The following is a 24406-nucleotide window of genomic DNA, read 5'->3' on the forward strand; positions in this document are numbered from 1 at the left end:
AGAATTGACTGGTTCTGGCATTTTGTTTGCATAAAGTTTGTTCCACAGGTTCTTATTAAAAGGGCACAGTGCCTTATTGTCTAATGATGTATACAAGTTGCTGGTATGTACCAAATTTTGAAGTAATACTGATGGAACCTGCCAAGTTCCAGCTCTGCTTAATTTAGGCACACAGAGTTCTGCCTGACTTCAGTCAGGAGATGAATCTCACAACCTTGATATTGTGTACAGGAATCTCAACTCTCTTCTTGCATTTTGCAGAGTGAGATGTTGCATGTTATGGACATTTAGGAGGCATTTCCTGTGAAAGTTAAATACTTCTAAATCTCACTGATTTCCGTGAGAGTGAGCTAAGCACAGATTTCAACTCTCCCTTCAAAGTAATGGGACTTTTAGGAGTTATTAATGGTCATGCCGAGCTGCTCACTAAAATAATATCTGACAGCTAAATGCAAAAAATGTAGCCTCTGGGTTGTAGCCAAAATATGTATTTGCAATATTTTATTTAAATGCCTTAAAAGGAAGCGTCGTGGGAATAACAGGAAGGGGCATTCTTTTAAAGCCATCAGAGTTTGTCAGCTTGTAGCCTGAATATTTGCATGTTCAGCATTCATCCTGTTTCTGCATTTGAACTTGAGGGTGGCTGTGGTCAAACTGACTTGCTCTCCACTGTCAAAAAAAATGAATATACTGCAGGGCCAAGGGAAGATATTCCCACCTGCTCTGCAGTCTTTTCACAGCACCTGAATGAGACTTGCTGACAGCAGTCTGAGAACCTCTGCATTATGGGGATAGAGATCTGAGAAAAAGCTGGGAAGTAGGGATTACTGTCTTTTTCGCTCTGTAAGATGCACCAGACCATAAGATGCATCTAGTTTTTGGAGGAGGAAAACAAGAAGAAAAAAATATTCTGAATCTCAGAAGCCAGAACAGCAAGAGGGATCGCTGCGCAGTGAAAGCAGCAATCCCTCTTGCTGTTCTGGCTTCTGTGATAGCTGCGCAGCCTGCATTCGCTCCATAAGACGCACACACATTTCCCCTTACTTTTTAGGAGGGAAAAAGTGAGTCTTATAGAGCAAAAAATACGGTATTTGCTTAGCATGATAACTAGCTCATATCCTCCTTCGACAAACTTGCACCCTCCAGATTTTCTGGACTACAACGCCCATCAACCCTATCATTTTAGATAAACTTTTTCATAATGCTTTTTTCCGCTTCAGAAACTTTTCACGATTCTGGGGACAAGCAACCAAAACAGGAGAGGACTGCACCCCAGTTCCCACCCTTGCCTAGCCTTGCAGCCTTTCCTTCGAATGAGCAGCCCTGTTCCTTTGTTCAGTAGATGCAGCCCTCAGTGCTGGTCACTGCGTGTTATGAGCAAATGCAATGCAGTAATTTTAATTTTCGATTTGGATGCATGGCCTCTATTTTATTAGGGATGGCATTCCCGACAACTTTAACATTGCCCCCTGCTGCTCATTCGCTGTAGCGCTGCATTGAATTATTTCTGCTGCTGTTTATTCTTTCCCTGGAGCTTTGGAAAGCCAAGGAGCTGCTTGTTTTCTTATGCCGTTTACAGAAGGAGGCTTAAAATAAGCCTGTTCGGATTGCTTGCTGTGGCCTTTTAGCATGCTTTTGGGGACAATTCATGCCCAGGTAATACAAAAAAAACCCCTGCAGTCCTTAACACAGGAGCCTCCCCTCCATTTTCCTCATCTACTTAGTTTTGGACGAAAGTGAATGCTGTCAGGTGACTTGGAGGGCTTCAGTTTCACTTTATTTACACTTTGAGAGGTTTAAAAAATACTTAATTCTGACCGAGAGCACATTGTTGTTGCTGTTATTCCATTTTCAGTACATGCTTGCACCTTTAAAACACATTTGAAGCACATCCTTTTCCTCAAAAAATTATAGGCACTTTAGTTACTGGGAATTGGAACTCTGGGAGGGAATAAGCTACACGTATTTATTTTGCTTTAACTTTTGTGTTAAGAAGATACAGGGGCAGGATTTGTGTTTTACTAGATGCACTGCGATTTGTGCATCTGAGGCTTGACTATGACAAAATCATAGGTTTGTAATGACCAGCACAGCATACCTCACATGCCACAAAGTTGGCAAAATGGCTAAAAACAGTTGCAAAAGAATCTGTTGCAAATGTAAACATAACATGTCATGAGCTGGATCCAGAGCGGGTGCACCAACTCCTAGGAGTAGGGTGAATTCAGCCCCCTCAAAATCTGCTGGCACAGGGCTGGGCTCTGCGCTTGGCCTCCTCCCGATGATGCAATGTTGCACGTGCATTGTGTGCATGATGTCACACGTGTGCAACACATGCTGGGCCCATGACATCACATAGGAACGCTGTGCACCAGGAACCACCTCCCCCCCCCCCAATATTGGGTGCAAGATGGCACCTCTGATCCAGAGTTACTCTCAGCAGAGTTCTGCTTGCTCTGGAGGAAGGAGATAGGATTGTTGATTGATCCTCCCCCTCCCGCCCCTTGCCCCTCATGCTGCTTGGGGGGAGTGGGACGTGACCCTTAACCCTTTGGAGCAGCTTGCCAGGTAGCACAGGGGGCTGCACAGGGAAAGAGAAATTGGCTAAAACAGCTCCCCCATCCCTTCTCCAGTGGGGAAGTTTTTAATGTTTGATGTTTTATAGTGTTTTTAATATTCTGTTGGGAGCTGCCCAGAGTGGCTGGGGAAACCCAGCCAGATGGGTGGGGTATAAATAATAAATTATTATTATTATTATTATTATTATTATTATTATTATTATTATTATTATTACCTCCACAGGATCTCAGTGCCTTACATGAATGGAAAGAGCCCTTTTGTCCATGGAATGACCACGGATCAGATGCAATAAAATAGACAACAGGAATGAAATAGCTTCAAAATAAGATTACAAGAATGGGAGCATTTCTCCATTAAGCAAATCTAAAATAGTGACATTTGGGGTGACATCCTTCCCCCCCCAAAAAAACAACAACATTGGAAAGGGCTTGGAGACATTTCAGCCACCTTTACCATGGGCTCGATCCCTTTTCAGCTTTTTTTATTAACATAGGCTAGATCCCTTTTCAGCCTAGCTACTTTTCAGTCCTGAAAAAGATTAAAAAATTATAAGCCTAATATTGAACTTTCCCGCAAGGTGATTGTTTGTCATCACTAACGTCTCCAAAATGTTCCGTTTCCTCTTTGCAGTTGGAAAAACACTATGGAGAAATCTGTGAGTTCTGTGGCAGCCCACTGAGAAATTATCCATCATTTGAAAGTCTAGAACAAATAGCAGAATATGGAAACGTAAGTAATGGGGAAATCATCCTAGTGGCATCGCTACAAAGTCAAGGGCGATGTGGCCGCGAGATAACTGTAGGATCTTGCCTTCCAGCTTTTCTGTTGCCAGCAATGCAGAGATCTTCACGAGTTCATTGTCAATGAGAAAAAGCGCTATGCGAAGGAAGGAGTTCAGCTGATTGATATCACCACTAAGCAGGTCGAAGGAACTGCGGAAGAGAGGAAAAAAGCCAGAGAAAGAGCTCGCCAAAGGTATTGCCAGTTGGTTGGTGTACATGCTATTTTCAGGAACAATTTTGGTATCATTTGGGGCAAGGCAGCATTTCTGAAGTGTTTTGCAAGGAAGAGCAGGGTAATGATTGCAGTGGTACCTTGGTTCTCGAATAGCTTGGCTCCCAAACAAATCGGCTCCCGAACACTGCAAACCCGGAAGTAAGTGTTCCGGTTTGCGAACGTTTTTCAGAAGCCAAGTGTCCGACATGGCTCCCGCGGCTTCCGATTGAGTGCAGGAAGCAGCCAATCAGAAGCTGCACCTTGGTTTTCAGGAGTCGAACGGACTCCCAGAATGGATTAAGTTCGAGAACCAAGGTACCACTGTATATTGAGTTTTGAGCTTTCCTGCTATTTCAGGAGGTCTGGCCCTGATTCATAGGCTTTAGGCAATTGTTATGCACAAACACGTGCAGTCAAACTTTCTGTTATAGAAAAATACATCGCTGAGCAAGACCAGCCCTCCGAGAGCATCTGGAATTCAGTGTTTAAGAAATTCGGGGTTCATGCCACATACGTTTTGATTTTGCAGGTTGAAGGAGAAACAAATGGCCCAGCAGGCTGTCCACCTCCCAAGAGAGAAAGCAGAGAGAGAAAAGGACGTATCTCCAACTCATGTCTTTGACTGTGAGTTCTAATTTTTCTGCAAGTTATTATGGACAGTACTCATTAGTGGGTGAAACCGTGAGAATGGCTCTTATATAGCAGAGATTGAAAACTGGCACATATTCACTCTTACACTAGAATCTTGCCCTGTCCCCAGCCAGATGATGGCACTTGTAGTTCAACAACATCTGGAGGGTCAGAGTTACCCATCCCTGGATTAAATGGTCTCTTGGGTCAGATTTAGCATGTTCCTACCAATAATAATAATAATAATAATTTATTTATACCACGCCCATCTGGCTGGGTTTCCCCAGCCACTCTGGGAAGCTTCCAATAAAACACTAAAATACAATAACCTATTAAACATTAAAAGCTTCCCTAAACAGGGCTGCCTTCAGATGTCTTCTAAAAGTTTGTTAGTTATTTTTCTCTTTGACACCTGGTGGGAGGGCGTTCCACAGGGCGGGTGCCACTACCGAGAAGGCCCTCTGCCTGATTCCCTGTAACTTGGCTTCTCGCAATGAGGGAACCGCCAGAAGGCCCTCCGCGCTGGATCTCAGTGTCCAGGCAGAACGATGGAGGTGGAGACGCTCCTTCAGGTATACTGGACTGAGGCAGTTTAGGGCTTTAAAGGTCAGCACCAACACTATGAATTGTGCTCGGAAATGTACTGGGAGCCAGTGTAGGTCTTTCAAGACCAATGTTATATGGTCTCGGCGGCCGCTCCTAGTCACCAGTCTAGCTGCCGCATTCTGGATTAGTTGTAGTTTCCGGGTCACCAACACACCTAGATAAGAGATGTGCATTGTATTTTTTTTTAACTCTCTGTTTTATTGTTTCAGGTTAGTAAACAGGTTCATTTAAGACTCTTAATATAAACATACGTTGTAATTTTTACCTTGGCTGCTAATCCAATTTGTGTTTCTGCCGTGTTTTGCTATAATTTCTTTATTCGTTTTTAACTCCATTATAGTGGTTTTTAATTTCATATTCAGAGCCGCGCTAATAATTTGTATTGAACAGCAAGCTATTAAAAACCCAAATGAAACAAAATAAATCTGAACTAAATTGAAATTGGTTTTTGTTCTACTTAGTTCAAGTTTATTGAATAACCTTTATTGAACAACATTCTGTGCTGCTTCATGTTCCCTAGATACTCGGCAACTCAGCACCATCTCCTACTGCCTGTCCCAATATAGACCATCTATAACGGGCTGGACAAAGATGCCTCTCCAGGGAATTAAATTCCGAAGTCCCACAAGCCAAGACGCTAGCTACAGCATCTCTAGCTGTGATTTCACTATTGCAGGTGGAAAGGTAAGCACCTGGATTTTCCTGCGCTGGAACCCCATTAATGGACCTGCTTCTTCTTCCAGGATAAAAACATTCATAGGACAGAGCATTCTGCATTTGACTATGGCAACAGCTGCACCACACGTTTAAAGCACCATAGTACCACTTTTTTTAGGGACGCGGGTGGCGCTAGGGACGCGGGTGGCACTGTGGGTTAAACCACTGAGCCTAGGACTTGCAGATCAGAAGGTCGGCGGTTCGAATCCCTGCAACGGGGTGAGCTCCTGTTGCTCGGTCCCTGCTCCTGCCAACCTAGCAGTTCGAAAGCATGTCAAAGTGCAAGTAGATAATTAGGTACCGCTCCAGCGGGAAGGTAAACGGCGTTTCCGTGCACTGCTCTGTACGCCGGCTCCCTTGGCCAATAAAGCGAGATGAGCGCCGCAACCCCAGAGTCGGTCCCGACTGGACCTAATGGTCAGGGGTCCCTTTACCTTTACCTTTAATACCACTTTAACAGTCATGGCTCCCCACCCCCACATCCTGGAGACTGTCATTTGTTAAAGATGATGAGAGTTCTTAGAAGACCCCTGTTTCCCTCCCAGAGCGACAATTCCCAGAGTGATTTAACCACCAGTCCCTCTTCCTATGGAACTCTGGGATTTGTAGTTCTATCAGCGATGCTGGAGCAGCAGACTTCCTGCACTGGCAGAGGGCTGGGTTTGAAGCCACTTTCCAACTCTAGGGTTCCAGCTTTTGTATGGGCAGTGATTGGTTTTGGAATGGACTTTAGCTGCTGGCAGAATGCTGGCTTGAATGTTTGCCTATGTAACATCCAGCATTGGTTGCCGCGGAGGACAGGCCTGCGACCGCTTGACTGAGATCTTGCACTCTGGTGCCTCCATTCCCAGAACTGTCAACTATTAACCGTCACTTGGCTACAGGATCGCAGAGCTGGGAGGCAGCAGGTGTGACTAGAAACTCATCAACTCATAGAAGGAGAAAACTGGGAAGGGACAATTCAGTCGGGCAGCATAGCTTTTTGTTACCTAATCCCACCACCCTTTTTGCATAGTGACCTTTTTCTTCTTCTTGCCTTTTGTATACCAATTCTCCTGAAAACAAAATATCGTTTTAAAGTACGTGTCTTGTTTTCCCTTCGTGTGCAGTTGCTGAAAAACCAGTTCTTCCAGCAATACTACAAAAACGGTGTGAAGTTTCTTACCATGTTTCCAGATGGCAGTGCACAAATATTGTATCCTTTTTGTGGTTTTGGTTTTTTTGACTTGTGGCGATATCTGAGGCGCATCTTTACTGTATTAAGGGTATAATTAGAGCAAGGATTACTCACCTCCGTCACTGGTGTTGTGCAATGCCAGGTCTATAGGCAACAAAACCGCCACCCTGCGAGATTTCTTCATCTCTCAGGGGGCTGACCTGGCCTGTGTGACGGAGACCTGGGTGCGCGAAGGGGACACTGTTACCTTACGAGAGATGGCGCCCCCGGGTTTCTCCGTCCTCCACCAGTCACGGACTGTGGGCCGGGGGGGAGGGGTGGCATTATTAATCCGGGAAGATTGTTCTTTCAGGGCTCTACCATCGCCATCGATCCCTGGCATTGAATGTGTTGGCCTAGTGTGGGGCTCCGAGGTGAGCTTGGCTGTCTGGCTGGTGTACCGGCCACCTAGCGCACCAGCAGCCACCCTGTCAGGCCTGCTGGAGGCGGTGGCCGGCTGGGCCTTGGAGTTCCCTAACCTATTGGTATTGGGGGACTTCAACATCCATGCTGATGCCACTCCCTCCTCACAGGCTCTGGACCTGGTGTCTTCCATGGCGACACTAGGGCTCTCCCAGTTTGTTTCGGGCCCCACACATCAAGCAGGCCACACGCTGGATTTGATCTTTGGCGTCGGTATAGATGTGATCATGTTTCCTTCGATGAAGGTGCCATGGTCTGATCACTACGCTCTGAAAGCCAGGATTGACGTTCCACCCCCTCCCTGCTTGGGTGGCGAGCCGATTTGGGCTCGCCCGCGGAGGCTGATGGACCCTGATAGATTCCGTCAAGCCTTGCGGGACCTTGCTCCCCCTGGCGACTCATTGACTGAGCTTGTTGAGGGCTGGAATACCCAGCTCCTGGCAGCCATCAATGAGATCGCACCTAAGCGCCCTCTGCGTCCCCGCAGAAACCGGGCTCCCTGGTTTACCGAGGAGCTCCGGAATATGAAGCGGGACCTCAGACGGCTAGAGCGAGTATGGCGGGGTGCCCGTGACGGAGCTTCAAGAACATCCTATAGAGTTTTTATGAAAACCTATGAGATGGCAGTGAAGGCCGCTAAGAAGTCCTACTTCTCGGCCTCCATTGCATCCGCTAGCTCTCGCCCAGCGCAATTATTTAGTATAATTCGATCTTTAACGTCCCTCGAAGGACAGCCAAATTTAAATAACAATTGGACACACAGCTGTGAGGCATTTGCGAGCTTTTTTGCGGAGAAGGTCCTGTTGCTCCGCCATGACCTCCCCGCCAATTTCGATACAATAAAGGAACTGGAGGCCCCTCGACTGTCCTCGGGTCCAGTATTGGACCACTTTGACCGGATATCCCCAGCCGATGTGGACAGACTCCTCCGAGCTGGAAAGCCCACCACTTGTCCTCTCGACCCGTGCCCGTCCTGGCTGATTAGAGCGTGTCCAGACGAGGTGCGGGCCCCCCTGGGGGATATCATCAATCTGTCCCTTGGCACCGGGACATTCCCAGGGGAACTGAAGGAGGCGGTGGTGCGCCCGCTCTTAAAGAAAACATCATTAGATCCCTTAGATCTATCCAATTACCGCCCGGTCTCGAATCTTCCATTCCTGGGTAAGGTGATTGAGAGAGCGGTTGCTGAACAGCTTGGTAGGTTTCTGGATGAAACATCTGCTCTGGATCCATTCCAGTCCGGCTTCCGCGCTGGTCATGGGACCGAGACGGCTCTGGTCGCCCTAACAGATGATCTCCGCAGGCAGCTGGATCGAGGTGGGTCGGGGCTGCTGATTCTTCTAGATCTGTCAGCAGCCTTTGACATGGTCGATCATGAACTCCTGGACCACCGCCTTGCCGACGTGGGGATCCAGGGCACAGTCCTTCAATGGCTGCGCTCGTTTCTCTCTGGTCGGGGACAGAGGGTGGCGCTTGGGGGGGAATTGTCATCGCGCCACTCCTTGGTGTGTGGAGTGCCTCAGGGTGCGATTCTCTCCCCGATGCTTTTTAACATCTTTATGCGCCCCCTCGCCCAGCTTGTCCGGAGTTTTGGGCTGGGTTGCCATCAGTATGCTGATGACACCCAACTCTATCTGTTGATGGATGGCCATCCTGACTCGGCCCCAGACACACTGACCAGATGTCTGGAAGCTGTGGCTGGATGGTTACGTGGGAGCCGGTTGAAGTTAAATCCTGCGAAGACAGAGGTCCTCTGGCTGGGGCGGGACGATATGGGATCAAGGGGGCAACTCCCATCTCTTGCGGGGGTGCAATTGGTGCCAGCACCGTCCGTTAAGAGTCTGGGTGTAATCTTCGATACCTCCCTCTCTATGGAGGCGCAGATTACAGCTATAACAAAGGCGGCATTTTTTCATCTCCGCCAAGCTAAGCAGTTGGCCCCTTATCTCTCTCGCCCTGACCTAGCCACTGTGATCCATGCGACGGTCACCTCCAGACTGGATTATTGTAACTCGCTCTACGTGGGGCTGCCCTTGAGACTGACCCAGAAACTCCAGCGGGTACAGAATGCCGCAGCGAGACTCCTTACAGGGTCCTCGCTGCGAGATCACATTCACCCGGTGCTATACCACCTGCACTGGCTCCCGGTGGAGTATAGGATCAAGTTTAAGGTGCTGGTTTTAACCTTTAAAGCCCTATACGGCCTAGGACCCTCGTACCTACGGGACCGCCTCTCCCGGTATGCCCCACAGAGAAACCTACGGTCTGTAAATAAAAACATCCTCAAGGTCCCAGGCCTCAGAGAGGTTAGGCTGGCCTCAACTAGAGCCAGGGCCTTCTCGGCTGCAGCTCCAATCTGGTGGAATGCTCTGTCACAAGAGACTAGGGCCCTGCGGGACCTGACATCTTTCCGCAGGGCCTGCAAGACAGAGTTGTTCCACCAGGCCTTTGGTCAGGGCGCAGCCTGACTCCCTCCTCTGGCAACCTGCACAGTATTTTGGTTGCCATCAATTTGATTTTAATTAATTTTTATAATGAAATATTTTAGAAGGTGTGATTATTCAACTATTTGGTTATTTGATTGTTGTTAGCCGCCCTGAGCCCAGCTTCGGCTGGGGAGGGCGGGATATAAATAAAATTTATTATTATTTATTATTATTATTATTTATAATTCAGCCAAAGCTAAGCACATTTTAAGTCCCATCAATTTCATTGGGAAAAGGTTAAGAACTCAACTCAAATTCAACTATGCATGTAACTTTACCTCACCTTTTAATCACCCTGTCATGGTCACAGTCAATATTGTGGTAAAGAGGATGGTTTTTTCCTATTTCTATCTATGCTTATACGTGAGGAGCAGATTCTCGTCCTCCTTAGTAATATTGTGAATGTTGGACCAAGGAATTAGTGCTTTACAAAGCTATAAGGAAGTGATCTTTGTGCCTGCAAACGTCAGGGCTGCTACACTGCTTTGTTTCCAATCAGTGCATGTCCCATAATTTCCCCCTGAAATCCTGTAACTTTTTATACCACAAATGTTACGGGGTTTTTGTCCCGCTTTGCTTGGGCTGTAGTGCGAGAGTAACGCCCCTGCTGATGGCAGTAATGCAATAATGTTGGAGAAATATTACAAAACTAATAAAACAGAATATGGGCATGTTCCAGTATAAATCCACCGCTATTGCTGTATCAGTGATGCGTTGCAGAATGCACCTGCGGAAAATCACCAGTCTGGAGGGGTCCCAAGTGTCAACATGCTGGGACTTGGAAAAGGCTAGTACAGGTTATTAGTAAGCTATTAACTATGCAATCCTAAAGCCATCAAGGGCAGTGGTTCTTAAAGGGTGTGGTGCGCCCCTGGCACTGGTGTGGCAGGAAGATTCAAGGACAAACAAAGAAACATTTAAATATTTCAGTGCAGTATAGGATAGTATCAAAATGATGTTTTTATTTGCAGAATATGGATAGATATTCAAGAGCACTGGTTAGTCTTCTACAGTTCTCCAGAATCTATTTTCAACAAGGATTTTCAACTAATATGAAAGATCAGAAAAGAGAAAGACTTTGTGTTGATGAGATGAGAGTTTGTCTGTCTCAGATTAGGCCTAAGAAGCAAGCTCACACTTCTCATTGAGTTTGTATACCTACTTAATGTAAAAGGCTTGCTTATAATTATATTTGGGGAACAACCCATGTTCTTATGTAGCTGCATCCTTTTATACTTTCTGGACGTCCCATGATCATATTATAAAGTTGTGTTCTGTGTTATAAATCAGGTACCACAAAGAGTCGTTTCTATTTGTTATGCAATGTATTTCTTATCAGTTAGAAAAGCAGCGAGCTAATTTTTATTCTGAAAGTGTTGCCCAGAGAAAAAAAGTTGGAGAACTCTGCACTAGGAGTAAGCCACACCGAATTCAGTGGAATATAACTTCTCAGTAGGTGTGTATAGTGTTGCACTGCAAAGGCTTTAAAGGCTATTAATGGCTCATAACCGAGTCTGGGGGGAAATGGGTGACCATGCTACTAGATAAAGGTGAAGATGGAACTAGATAAAAAGTAGCATGTTCCAACTCCAAGCCTGGCAGCCAAATTTTGGACCAGTTGAAGGATTTTCCTAGGAGCTACTATTTCACTTTATCTGTTGAAGGTGGTGGGTTTTTGCTGCAATCTTAGCCACTCTGTTTTGCTATCACACAACCCTGGAAGGGGTAGTAACAGTGTTTGTTTGGGTTTGTTTGCTTGTTTTTATTGAATATTTTATTGGGTTACAGAAGTACACATAGTGTTTCTGGTGTTTGTTGTGATATGGGTACAAAAACATAGCAGAAAGTAGGACTGAATTGTTCAGAAGTGGTATCCAAGAACACACATGCACACAGAGAACTCATCAGTTGAAGCCATGCACACACCTTGATAACGCAACAACGTTCCTAAGCATGTTCATGGGCCCATTGGAACCTTATCTACATACAGCTATCCCTCTGGAAATCTGGCGATTATCATTGTACGAAGGAATGAGGGCACAGGCTACGTTGCCATAGTACAAGACGACAAGCCTGAGAATGCAGAAATCCAAGCAGTGTTCGATTCCTGTGGCAATGGGACTTGCTATCATTCCAATGGAAATGTGTGGTACGTTCAGTTCAATCAGTTTGGTCTTGTTGTTTTACGTTTAGGTTGTAAAATGTATACCAGTGTTTTGTACTTGTAATTTGAAGGGTGGTCAGGACCCCGTTTTCTAATTCAAAAACATGCAGTGCCCTTTGTTAACCAAATGGCAGATAAAGAATACTGGAGGTTACTGGTGAACGTAAAAATTCCAACTGAACTTTTAAAATGGATTTCCCACCGAGAAAACCACAAGTATTGGAAATTTGAGAGCCATTTCGAAAGGTTCACGTTTGTTCCCAGAATAATCACGTGTTTCAGCCCTGCTGTGCGAAAGGGAAGTTATAAGACAGAATGGCGTTTTAGCTGCTGTGCCGTGGCTTCCTTTCAGCAGAGGCAGGCTGGCAGAATTAGCAGCAAAAGGAAGAGGTTAGCGTCTGAGCAAGGGATCATGGCTGAATGCCAGTCAGGGACAGAGAAGTAAGCTGGGTGCAAGAACAGCCTGACAGGAAGATGTTCAGCACATGAGATTTGTCCCATCGCAACAACACTGCGCTAGGAGAAACGGCATCCTCTGAACTTGCTGAGTATTAAAAACCCCAGAAGCCAAATTTGTGGTACTGCCTCCTGATGAAAGAAGTGCTAGGCGAGAAATTGTATGGGTTTTAATCAATCGGTCAGCTCATTAAATACTTTTGCATTTTCCAGTAAGTAAAATCAACCAGTGCCAGTGTGGTGTAGTGGTTAAGAGCGGTATACTTGTAATCTGGTGAACCAAGTTCGCTTCCCCGCTCCTCCACATGCAGCTGCTGGGTGACCTTGGGCCAGTCACACTTCTTTGAATTCTCTCAGCCCCACTCACCTCACAGAGTGTTTGTTGTGGGGGAGGAAGGGAAAGGAGAGTGTTAGCCACTTTGAGACTCCTTCGGGTAGTGATAAAACGGGATATCAAATCCAAACTCTTCTTTTTCTTCAACCTTTTTTTAAAAAAGAAGACATGTTCCTTGTTTTCGCATTGATGAATGCCTATGCCACAGCAACTATATTAGAAAAGGTACTCCCTCTTATGTCAAAAGAGAAGGAACAACTCTTCTGGGATAGTGTCTGTGTCAAATTAATTAGGGGCAGCTTGTTAGCCAATGAAAAGGTTTTTAATGGAATAATTAGTTAAACATTATCCTATTTATCTAGCAATGGAGACGATGATCCTAAGAGTTGGATGGGGTAACTCTGTTAGCAGGCAGGCTGATCTTTGATGAGGCAAGTGACCCTGGTGTGGAGGCAAGCCAGTATTCAGTTTTTGTTGATCCGAACTTGGAGCTTGCCCTTGTACCTTCGTCATTTCCCCCCTATTTGATTTGGCAGTACAGTGGTACCTCAGGTTACAGACACTTCAGGTTACAGACTCCACTAACCCACGCGGGTGGCGCTGTGGGTAAAAGCCTCAGCGCCTAGGGCTTGCCGATCGAAAGGTTGGTGGTTCGAATCCCCGCAGCGGGGTGCGCTCCCGTTGCTCGGTCCCAGCGCCTGCCAACCTAGCAGTTCGAAAGCACCCCCGGGTGCAAGTAGATAAATAGGGACCGCTTACTAGCGGGAAGGTAAACGGCGTTCCGTGTGCTGCGCTGGCTCGCCAGATGCAGCTTGTCACGCTGGCCACGTGACCCGGAAGTGTCTCCGGACAGCGCTGGCCCCCGGCCTCTTGAGTGAGATGGGCGCACAACCCTAGAGTCTGTCAAGACTGGCCCGTACGGGCAGGGGTACCTTTAACCCAGAAATAGTACCTCAGGTTAAGAACTTTGCTTCAGGATGAGAACAGAAATCGCACAGCAGGAGGCCTCATTAGCTAAAGTGGTACCTCAGGTTAAGAACAGTTTCAGGTTAAGAACGGACCTCCAGAACGAATTAAGTTCTTAACCTGAGGTACCACTGTATCTGGATGTGAAGATATTTTCAGACAAGGGCTTGGGCTGTACATCCAGGTTTCCCCTCCTTCCTGTTCGGAGGTCCTCTCAAGTTGTTATTTTCCACATTTAGGATAAATGTTACGATTCGAGGAGGACATTATTCGGACGAAGCTGGCAACAAAGTGAAAACGTGGATCTGGCCCAACAATTTGCAGAAGTGCGTCTCGAGAGCACCGTTTAAGCCAGTCTTTCTATCCTTGAACCAGAACGTTGGTGTCAGGATAGTTGAGCAAGACAGAGTAGCCATTTCTTTCCTTGCAAGGGGCAAACAGGCCAAAATCAACATAGGAGCAAAAGTAAAGGTACTTTATTTCAGAGTTAATATGGGGGAGAGTGGATGAGTTTACATGTTCTTAACAAGAGAGGGGGGGATTGTTTGGGGGGTAAATATAGAAAACGTTTTCGAAAAAGGGAATGGAGCAGTTTGCTTCTAACTTACAGAGCTACTTGAAAAACGAAGTTAAATCGGCCAAAGACTGACACATAGTTTATCTGGTTTGTACAAGACAATGCCTATAGTTCAGCATCACATGACCAAATAAACCAAAATGTCAGATGGAAGTTGGGGTTCCTCCCCACTCTAGTGAGCAAAAAGAGGGAAACAATTTATAATTTCAAAAATATTTATGAAAGCATTGACAGAGATGAATTTGTATAACCAAGAATTCAGGCTGAGACTCAGATGTTGTGGCTTATAGGATAAGTTAAAAAAAAGCAGACTGAGAACAGGCCAAGGAAGAATATTATATAAAACTTTAAAATTAAAAATCTAGTAGGTAGAACACTCTTGAGCCATGAAGTTTAAAAATTGCTTATGTAATCTGATCCATGCAGATTATCAGAACCATAACTGTTCTTGAACTTCTCTCAAGTGCACATTGCTTAGCAATATAGTTCCATACATTAAATTTCAGCAAATTTGAAAATGAGAGCAGGAACAGCATGCTTTTTTTTTTTAACAGGGAGTGCAGGAAATAGCAGTTTTAAGAGAATAAAAGGACATTGGGATGGATCCATCTAAATTCTATTCAGAGTAGATCCAATGAAATTAATGGACCTAAGTAAGCCATTCCCATTAATTTCAATGGATCTACTATGAGTAGGAATAATATTGGACATATTAGCAAATGTCAGAGAATCCTGCCCTTCTTGAGGTTTCAGCAAATGTGGTGCCCATGTGCATGCAAAGAGGAAGGTTTCTGAAATACTCATCTGATCTGAGTTGGTTTTATGCCTTTTGCTATTTCTGCAGTTTTAATGAGGTTGAATAAAAATAGGGTTGGTGTTTTGTTTTTTGAAAGCAACTTTTTTAAAAAAAGGCTTTGGGAAGGGAAAACGGAAGGTGGCTCATCCACTTAATTCCGTGTTCTCAAGAGGGTAGGAATTAGTGCACTTTGAACTCCGCATTCCTTTTCCAATTTGTTTTTGGCTGGTTTTTTGTTTTTTTTTACATTATTTCCCCTCCCACTGGGAAGCATGAGAGGGAAATTAAAGTGAACCAACAATGCCAACTTCAGGGCTGGCGTAGTTAACCCCTGGTCTGAGGGCATGCCAGGGAATGGGGAAGTTCTCCAAACCACCCTCTTTTTTGCCTTGCCAACATCAAGGGACGTGGGTGGCACTGTGGGTTAAAACACAGAGCCTAGGACTTGCCGATTTGAATCCCCGTGACGGGGTGAGCTCCCGTTGCTCGGTCCCTGCTCCTGCCAACCTAGCAGTTCAAAAGCACGTCAAAGTGCAAGTAGATAAATAGGTACCGCTCCAGCGGAAAGGTAAGCAGCGTTTCCGTGTGCTGCTCTGGCCACATGACCCGGAAGCTGTACGCCGCTCCCTCGGCCGATAAAGTGAGATGAGCGCCGCAACCCCAGAGTCGGTCACGACTGGACCTACTGGTCAGGGGTCCCTTTACCTTTAACATCAACAAGGTCTGACCATCAGTAAATTCCACGTAAGAAGAGGGAATCTGGTCCTTGCCTCTCTTCACACTCAGAGAGAAATAAGACTGCAACGTTGGTCAGTCTCACAGTAACACTGATTTAATTTCCCTTGATTTAAAACAATACTCACTGTTAGGTTTCCTTCCCTGTGCGACCTTTTTGACTTTCTGCAAGCGAGAACTGCCATGTGACTTGGGAACTACATTAACTCCTTGCTTTTTTGCTTCCTTAAAAGCCGCTCGCTGAGCATCACCCGTGGCCAAAGTTTGTGTCTGAAGATGACCTCTTCCTGTTTGCCTGCCGGATAAAGATTCTCCGCATCTTTGCTAAACTGCAAGGGTGTTTAGATTTTCCTAACAACGACTGGTGGGCTAAGCTCCAGCTGCCTTCGTTTCTTTTCACTAAGGCTTTGAAGTTAATGAACCTTTGTAAGGAATGTGAAATAAGTTCTGCTCTGGACACCTTAATCATGGAAACATTAAATTCACCAGCCTGATCATGATTATGTTATATGAAGATACTTGTTTCGTTGTTCAAAGGAATATTTACCGTTATGTTGAATTCTAGCGGTATCGGAAATCAGATCTCAGGATTCATTTAATAACAGTTCCATTTATGCTGGTCACATAACACGCAGTACCTTCTTATATTATACAGCAGAAAAGGGGGACACTGAGCCTACTTTAGGCAGGAAGTTAAATTCCTGCCTAAATGATTTAGGTGCTGTTATGGTGCTGTTATAGAGTCCAGACTCTAATTGAGGAATTGAGCTTAGACAGGTGGACTCATCCATTGTGTCACAGATGCGGCTGTAATGGTCCTGGCAGCATGGCTTGGATCTTTGTGAGGTTTACAACTCACAAAGGAGCCAAAACATCCTCACATCTGATCTGCAGCATGAGTCGATTCCTATCATATATGACTTTGTACTGTGGCCTTTCACAAGCAATTGAAGAGTCTAACAATAGTAGAAACCAATGTGCTTATGTGCCATGCCTGTCAAAGTTTCCCTGAATAGCCCTGCATGGCCACTAATTTCTGTTCTCCGTCTTGTTAGAAAACAGGCAGCAACTCAGTGGAAGCAACAGCTATATGGGACGTCCTCCCAAGAACAGGGGGGGCGGGGCGGTTAAGTTTAACAATTTAATAAATAACAATGTAATACAGCAATAAGGGTGGGAGAAGAACATAAAGGCTGGAGATAGATTTGGGTTTATATTTAAGTTTGTTTATTGATGCTTTGATTAAATTAACTGCATAGAAATTGGTACTTAAACTAGACCCAACACATTTCCCCTTCTAGCTTGTTTATCTCGCCACATGTGGAACCAGATAACTAGGCAAAAAGGAACATATATCTTACAAAGGGAAGGTAGACTGGATAACACCACGTACAAAATTCTGCGTTAGGGTAAAATTATTTGCACACTTATTCCCAAAAGGCACTTACTAAAAAGAACACTAAGAGGGGAAATATATGCAGCACTGTTTTCTTAGCTCACTGTTGATCTCTGCGTCACCAAATTATGGTTAACTGCCCAGTAGTGGAATAGATAGAACAGGAAGCCCAAACCTTAGTTCAGAAAACTTGGTTGCGCATTTGGACTTTTTCTGCATTACCTTTTTTTACTGATGATCAGTGCACAATAAGCTTTCAATCTGCTTTATGGTGGGTTTCCTCTCTTCCGCCTTGAATCAAGAAATGGTGAGTACTCCTCTGAAACTGTTGAAGGGAGGAGATTTAGGGGGTTGATCCCCAGATGAATTTCCTCCGCAGGGTAAGTCACTTTGGTTTATGATGTTGAAATGGGTCACTGCCAACCTGTTAGACCTGTGGGGTTTTATTTGTCCCTTTCCCTTACACTTCAACATTTTGACCAACTGGGTTCTTATATCCTTGCTATATAGCGAATAGATAAAAGGATTTATCAGAGAATTGGCTTCTCCTAAAATGTATAACAAATCCTTCAGCTGTGAGCTCAGGATGCAGGAGGTACAAGTAGCTTTCACAATGGCAGCTACATAATAAGGGCTCCAGAAGAGGACAAAACAGATAATCACAATGAGGACTGTCCTCAGAGCTTTGAAATGGCGGAGAGGAGCAGTAGGGGTATCTGGGTGCAAGCAGACACGCTGGATCTGCTTCTGATGAAGATAAGCAATCCTCCCCACCGAGATATGTAAACAGACCAAGGTCAGCAAGGCAGGGATATAGATGCCAAAGCAGATTATGTACAGGTAGTCACTCTTGGCTGCTGCCAGGACCCCACAGCTACCCGAGAGTTCACTCTGTTGAAGTTGTGAGAAAATAAGCGGCATGTGTCCCACCAAGAAGGAAACCGTCCACAGGACAACAAGAGAGAAGACTATAGGTTTCTTGCTCATCAGTGTAGGGTAATGAAGAGGCAGCTTCACTGCCAAGTACCTGTCCAGAGAAACCAAAAGCAAGGTGAGAATGGACCCAATGCAAGGAGTGATGCTCATGCAGATCCGCAAGAGACAAATATACAGATTTCGGTCAAATAGTGCATCTGTCGCATCATCCAAAGCTTCCCCAATGCACATCACACCAACCAGCAGATCAGCAGCTGCCAAGTTAAGGATGAAGACATAGTTTCTGCTTGGTTTCTTCTTTCTCAGCTGACAGATGACTATGATCACCAAGAGGTTAGATGATGGGATGAAGACGCTTAAGAAGGCATGTAGCACTGTACACAAGGTATCCGGCATCTTCTTTGGGAAGCAGCAGTGGAAACTACTGGGTTTAACATATGCGTTGCATACGCAACTTACAATCAATCCACAAGAGGCGACATCAGGCTAGGAGGAAACATACTACCATTGAGAAACTGGTAGAAGTAACAGCAGCAAGAAGTGATGATCCAGTGTCTAGACTCCATTGGCTCGGCTCTTCCGGTCAGATGGTTCTTTTCAAACCGCTGGGAAATGTTTGCCATTGAGAGAGATTGCCAGCATCACTGTAGCTTCCGAGTTCTTTTCCCTGTGTGAATATAGGTTTTCCTTTTTCACCTGGCAGAGGTGTGTCTGAAGATGCATGAAGGCTTCGGGCACAGTGAACTCATTGGCTTGAGGAGGAGGGGGAAAACACCTGGGGCGGGCAGTGCAGCCTTGTTCAATCAGTTCCTGAAAGTGTCTTTGACGCAGAAAGATAAGGAAGGCGTTTGACAAACAGAGTGGAGAAACATTGTGAGTCCCCCACCACCACCACCATTAGGCAGCTAAAAGGAGCTCGTGCAGTTTTAAAAGCATGCTCCATATGCATGCAGGAAAATATTCCTGCGTGTTTATGCTATTAATGTCAATGGAGTCAAATTATTTGATCTCGGGTAGAAAACATACTTCAGTTACTACGGCCAGAAAAAGGTCATTGTTTCCAGTTTAGTGGATATTGGATGTAAATACAAGGCTAGGATGTGAACTGGTAAAAGCTCACCAGAATCCACGCTTTCCAATACTGGTTGGCTTTGTTAATCCAAAAGTAAAATGGGGGCTTAGTACTCCCTACATTTTATTTAGGAATGCAGTCTTGGTGTAATTCCTTACTTGGATTATTAAGTCCCATTGAACTCAAATCTCTAATAAGACAAGAATAGGATCACACTGTTAACTTGACTAAACTCTTTTTAAAAATCAATTGTTCCGCATCCTCTAGCTGTCTTTCAGAGCAGGGAAGGCTTGGAGGTATATCACCTGCACTGCCTGCAACAAGTTCTAAATTCAATCCCTGGCAACTCCATGTACTGTATGGCTAAGAGAGCCCTCTCCTTGAAAACTGTTGCCAGTCAGTGTAGAAAAAATGCTGAACTAGCTGGACTAATACAGTGATACCTCATTAATACAGTGGTACTTCAGTGGAAGACAGAAGTGCCTGGCATGCTCTGGTCCATGGGGTCACGAAGAGTCGGACACGATTAAACGACTAAACAACACCACCTCAGGTTAAGTACTTAATTCATTCTGGAGGTCCGTACTTAACCTGAAACTGTTAACCTGAAGCACCACTTTAGCTAATGGGGCCTCCTGTTGCTGCCGCACCGCTGGAGCATGATTTCTGTTCTCAACCTGAAGCAAAGTTCTTAACCTGAAGCACTGTTTCTGGGTTAGCGGAGTCTGTAACCTGAAGCGTATATAACCTGAGGTACCACTGTATTCTGACTCTGTGTAAGGGTTCCTAACACTTGCATGTTTTAGGTTGCCAAGGAATCTTGCATTTTCTTTCTAAGTTCAAGGGTATGCGTTTGAGAGTTGTGCTTTAGGACAGGGGTAAAAAACAATGTGGTGTCTTTGAGGCGTTTTGGTATGTAACTCCTCTCAGCCCCAGACAACATCGTCAAGGTTGACTGACAGTTCAACAGCATCTGTTCTACACAGAACGCTCGCAGATTCCCATCCTCCAGAAATCAATGTTTTGCAATGACATTGCAATATAAAAGTGACAGTAGAGGACAATGAGTAAGAGGAGGGGTGGTACAAGAAGGGGCAGAACAAATTAGTAAATCTCCTCCATCATCCCCCAAAGCCAAACCCAGCTTCCTGGCAGTTATAGAAACTAAGGTCTGTTGCTTATATTTCTGAGAGTAACCAGAGCAGGGCCCCAAACAGAGAGGGACAAGAACAGATAAATTATGGAAAATTGGGTGCTGGAAAGAATAAGCAGTCCATAAATAGTTGCAACAAATAGAACTGTGCTCTGTTAAGGTTTGAGAGGAAAGAGAATTTTATAGTGTACGGACAAAGGTATACCCAACTGTGCTATATTTAGACAACTGCAAGGAACTGGTTCAACTCAGGACTCTAATATGTTGTCAATTTATCCTCTGTCCAAACAGTATTTTCATTAAGTTCACATTTACTGCAGTTTCCAGTTTTATTGTCAACCATTCCAAGATAGGCATCACTAGCGACTACTTGTTAATGGCCACCAGAAGAGTTTCAGTAATAGCTCCGCAAACACTGCTTTGGAGAGATTGTACCTTGTGGCTGTTCCTAAGCAATTCACACAGAACATCTGCCAAGCTTTTAGGGCCTGCAAGCTTCTAATCCTAGGTCTGTAAAACACTGGCTAGTTACAGCTATGAGAAATAGGGACCCAACAGGGTAAAGCTCATAGGACCATCCTGCAGAATTGATGATGTACTGCCTATTGATAGTGTCCTCCCAAGAAGTTTCGACTGGAAAAAAGAAAAAGGGGTGGGGAGAAAGACAGAAATAATCTCTTTTCAAAGGCATTACCTGAAGTATTTTTGTATGGTTTCAAAACTGCAGCACCTTGAAAACAGGAAAAGCAAGGCAACAGAATTTAAGGTCCTATGAAGTGGGAAACAATGCATTTTATAATTTGAGCACCAAAGTATTATTTAATCCCTTTGATTGGAAGCCCAAAAGAATATTGAGGAAAAACAAGTATATGGCTTTGGGTGCTCAATAAAATTGTGTGTGATTTCAGTGGGACTTTACTTTTTCCAGGGCCAAACCCTATGGTGTTCTCAGTCAAGATTTGTGAGAGTCGGGTACTTTTGGCTTACTGAAGACCAGTTATGAAGGATTAAAGAAGTGATGTTTCCCATATTGCAAGGGTAGGAAGTCTTCAGCCTTCCAGACTTATTTTTAGTTCAACTTTATCAGTGCCAGCTAGCACAGCTAATTGTCAGGGACGTGTAATCCAGCAATAACTGGAGGGCCACAGGACGTCAAACACCCACACATATACGTAGACTGACAGTATACAGAACATTATTTCTTGTTTAAACTCTCATTTTGTTGTTTTAAAAATACTGTGAGTCAGGGTGGCTAACTTGTGGCCTTTCAAGTATTGAACTACAATTCCAATTAGTCCTAAGCCAGCTTGGCCAGTGGTCAGAGACGATGGACAATATTTGGAAGGTCTCTCGTTAGCCATCCATGTTGCAGATCAGAAGTAGAGAACCTGATTTGGCCATCAGGCTATTCTTTTAACTCCTACCCCTTGTGGGCTGAATTTGGTGGGCAAGGTTACCCACCAGAAAATTGCCTGATGTCACAGTGATGTCACCAGGCTTGCAAAGAACTCTGTGTGGTGTTTTGAACCAATGCTGATCAGCAGATTTGAAGTCATGCCCTATGAGCTGATGGGCAGTGACTTCAACCATACCTTTTGCAGGGATTGGCCGCACAAGTGCATTCTCTAAGGGCAACCAGATCTTTATGGAATCATGACTCTTTGCCCCATCCCTGACATCACATGACATCAGGTGTGGGAGAGGTGGGCATTGTTTCAGGTAAACAGTCTCGCAGGCCCAACTTGGTCTTCTGGCACAGGTCCCCCACCCTACCCTCTGCCCTAAATAACTGAAATTAAAAGTAACTCTGTTATTAAAAAAATGAATGCTACAAGTAAAAGGGCTTTGGAATGATCTAGTATAAATTACGGGAACAAGCATAAATTATGCTGGTGCTAGAATGTGAAGAACGGAGGCAATCACAGGATTTGTATCCATAACAAAGGAAGGTTTCCCTTTTGTTTACTTGAATACAAACACTGCTTCCAAGACATGTTGTTTAGTCGTTTAGTCGTGTCCGACTCTTCGTGACCCCATGAACCAGAGCACGCCAGGCACTTCTGTCCTCCACTGCCTCCCGCAGTTTGGTCAGACTCATGTTTGTAGCTTCGAGAACACTGTCCAACCATCTCGTCCTCTGTTGTCCCCTTCTCCTTGTGCCCTCCATCTTTCCCAACATCAGGGTCTTTTCCAGGGAGTCTTCTCTTCTCATGAGGTGGCCAAAGTACTGGAGCCTCAGCTTCAGGATCTGTCCTTCCAGTGAGCACTCAGGGCTAATTTCCTCCAAGACATCATACCAAACCTGTTAAGAAGGGTAGGAACCAGCAGCTATTAACTTTGTGGCAGGTTAATGCCTGGAAGTGGAAGGCTTCACATGAATGTGGGCAGGAGGCAGCCTGGGAGGAACCCAGCTGCATGTAGCAAAATAAAAGTATGAAGGCGAGGCTAAAGGACCACAACCACCAGTCAGTCTCTGCCTCAAATGCAACCCGGTCCCTGGTTTTAGAAGTCTTCTCTTGAACACCCCCTACTCAGTGCCAGATTTACGTATAAGCTATAGCTTAGGACTCTCTTGGGGGCCCCAAAAAAATTTAAAGGGAAAAAAACCTGGATGTACATTTCCAAATGGTGATGTATGGAAGTGAGAGCTGGACCATAAAGAAGGCTGATCGCCAAAGAATTGATGCTTTTGAATTATGGTGCTGGAGGAGACTCTTGAGAGTCCCATGGACTGCAAGAAGATCAAACCTATCCATTCTCAAGGAAATTAGCCCTGAGTGCTCACTGGAAGGACAGATCCTGAAGCTGAGGCTCCAATACTTTGGCCACCTCATGAGAAGAGAAGACTCCCTGGAAAAGACCCTGATGTTGGGAAAGATGGAGGGCACAAGGAGAAGGGGACGACAGAGGACGAGATGGTTGGACAGTGTTCTCGAAGCTACCAGCATGAGTTTGACCAAACTGCAGGAGGCAGTGGAGGACAGGAGTGCCTGTCGTGTTCTGGTCCATGAGGTCACGAAGAGTCGGACACGACTAAACAACAATAATATTTCCAAAATTTAAGGTAAGTTCAGCAATTACTTTGATAATTTACCTATTTTGTTATGTGCAAATGGCTTTAAATACCCATTAGGTCCATAAATTACCATATAGCATATATTTAACACAAAACACAGCGACAATTTGCTGTTGACAAAGGACAGCTGGACATAGAAAGGGCCCCATTACCTTCAGTAGCTTAGGGCCTCATCAAACCTAAATCTGGCTCTTCCCCTACATGAGTGTTAAATTCCAAGTTGATTAAAATTCTGGTTCATTCTCAGAGTAACTACCTCATTGACTAGTACATCAATAAGTCCTCATCTCTGTTTTGCCCCAGATTTCCAAGTGGGGCAACAGCGGGCTCACTGCATGGCCAGAAGCTACAAGACACAAACTTCCTAAGTGGCAAGAGATGCTGCACATTGTGCTTTTCACACAGCCCTGTTGCAATGCCATGAAGCTAGTTTTAAAACCCTGCACTCTCAAAGCAGGAAGGTTCAAAAATAGTGTTGATGTTCTGTACGGCTACAGTTTATGGAAATTAACAACCCAGCAACACACCTGAGCAACCACAAACACAGGTGCACTCTGCTTGCTTGATACTAAAACTGTTTGTTCACATGGAGGTACATTATTCAAGGGAAAAGAAAATCCTTCCTTCACAAGATGCATTCAGGGTGAGGGGAGGAATATACCGAATGCTGAGAGTTGGGGTGCATTTCACTGGTTATTCAAAAGGCTCAGGAGCTGATCAGCAGATTTGTCAGTAACATTTGATGGTCTGTAATTTACAACTCAAGCTGTGTTAAAGCCAACATGCACATGTAACTCATATCCATCAAGTATCTGTTTCACTCAGATACATACTGAAAACTTCAAAGAAAAATCATGTCACAAGATACTCAAATTAGAAACAAAACAGGTGAACGAGCATTAAAAGCTCGTATTAAAGTTAGCTACATATGGATGAAAATTGCAGGCGTTTTAGTTACTGCCTACTGACTAAATAGCTTTTCCTTCGCTAACTCACTAGACCAACAGTGATAAAATAAATAAAATAATAATAATAATAATTTACTTGTACCCTGCCCATCTGGCTGGGTTTCCCCAGCCACTCTGGGCGGC

General features: G+C 44.9%; 2 protein-coding genes across 5 annotated transcripts in view; one reads left to right on the top strand and one right to left on the bottom strand.

Annotated features, from left to right (window-relative positions):
- ERICH6 (glutamate rich 6) overlaps positions 1-16182 on the top strand; it is a 36545-nt gene extending 20363 nt beyond the window's left edge. For all 4 annotated transcript variants that reach the window (XM_028731294.2, XM_028731295.2, XM_028731290.2 and 1 more), the window contains 8 exons: positions 3211-3309; positions 3398-3555; positions 4106-4200; positions 5333-5496; positions 6639-6724; positions 11645-11803; positions 13814-14045; positions 15916-16182. In XM_028731294.2, coding sequence (XP_028587127.2) covers positions 3211-3309; positions 3398-3555; positions 4106-4200; positions 5333-5496; positions 6639-6724; positions 11645-11803; positions 13814-14045; positions 15916-16176 — 1254 coding nt within the window. In that variant the 3' untranslated portion in view covers positions 16177-16182. The remainder of the gene's footprint in view (positions 1-3210; positions 3310-3397; positions 3556-4105; positions 4201-5332; positions 5497-6638; positions 6725-11644; positions 11804-13813; positions 14046-15915) is intronic.
- A 493-nt stretch (positions 16183-16675) lies between these two features.
- Positions 16676-18892, bottom strand: LOC114597884 (glucose-dependent insulinotropic receptor-like). The gene has a single exon (XM_028731297.2). The coding sequence runs from the start codon at positions 18408-18410 to the stop codon at positions 17376-17378; it is 1035 nt and encodes a 344-aa protein (XP_028587130.2). The 5' UTR covers positions 18411-18892; the 3' UTR covers positions 16676-17375.
- Positions 18893-24406: the final 5514 nt, after the last annotated feature.

Source organism: Podarcis muralis, chromosome 6, assembly GCF_964188315.1.
Source record: "Podarcis muralis chromosome 6, rPodMur119.hap1.1, whole genome shotgun sequence".
Lineage (NCBI taxonomy): Eukaryota > Metazoa > Chordata > Lepidosauria > Squamata > Lacertidae > Podarcis > Podarcis muralis.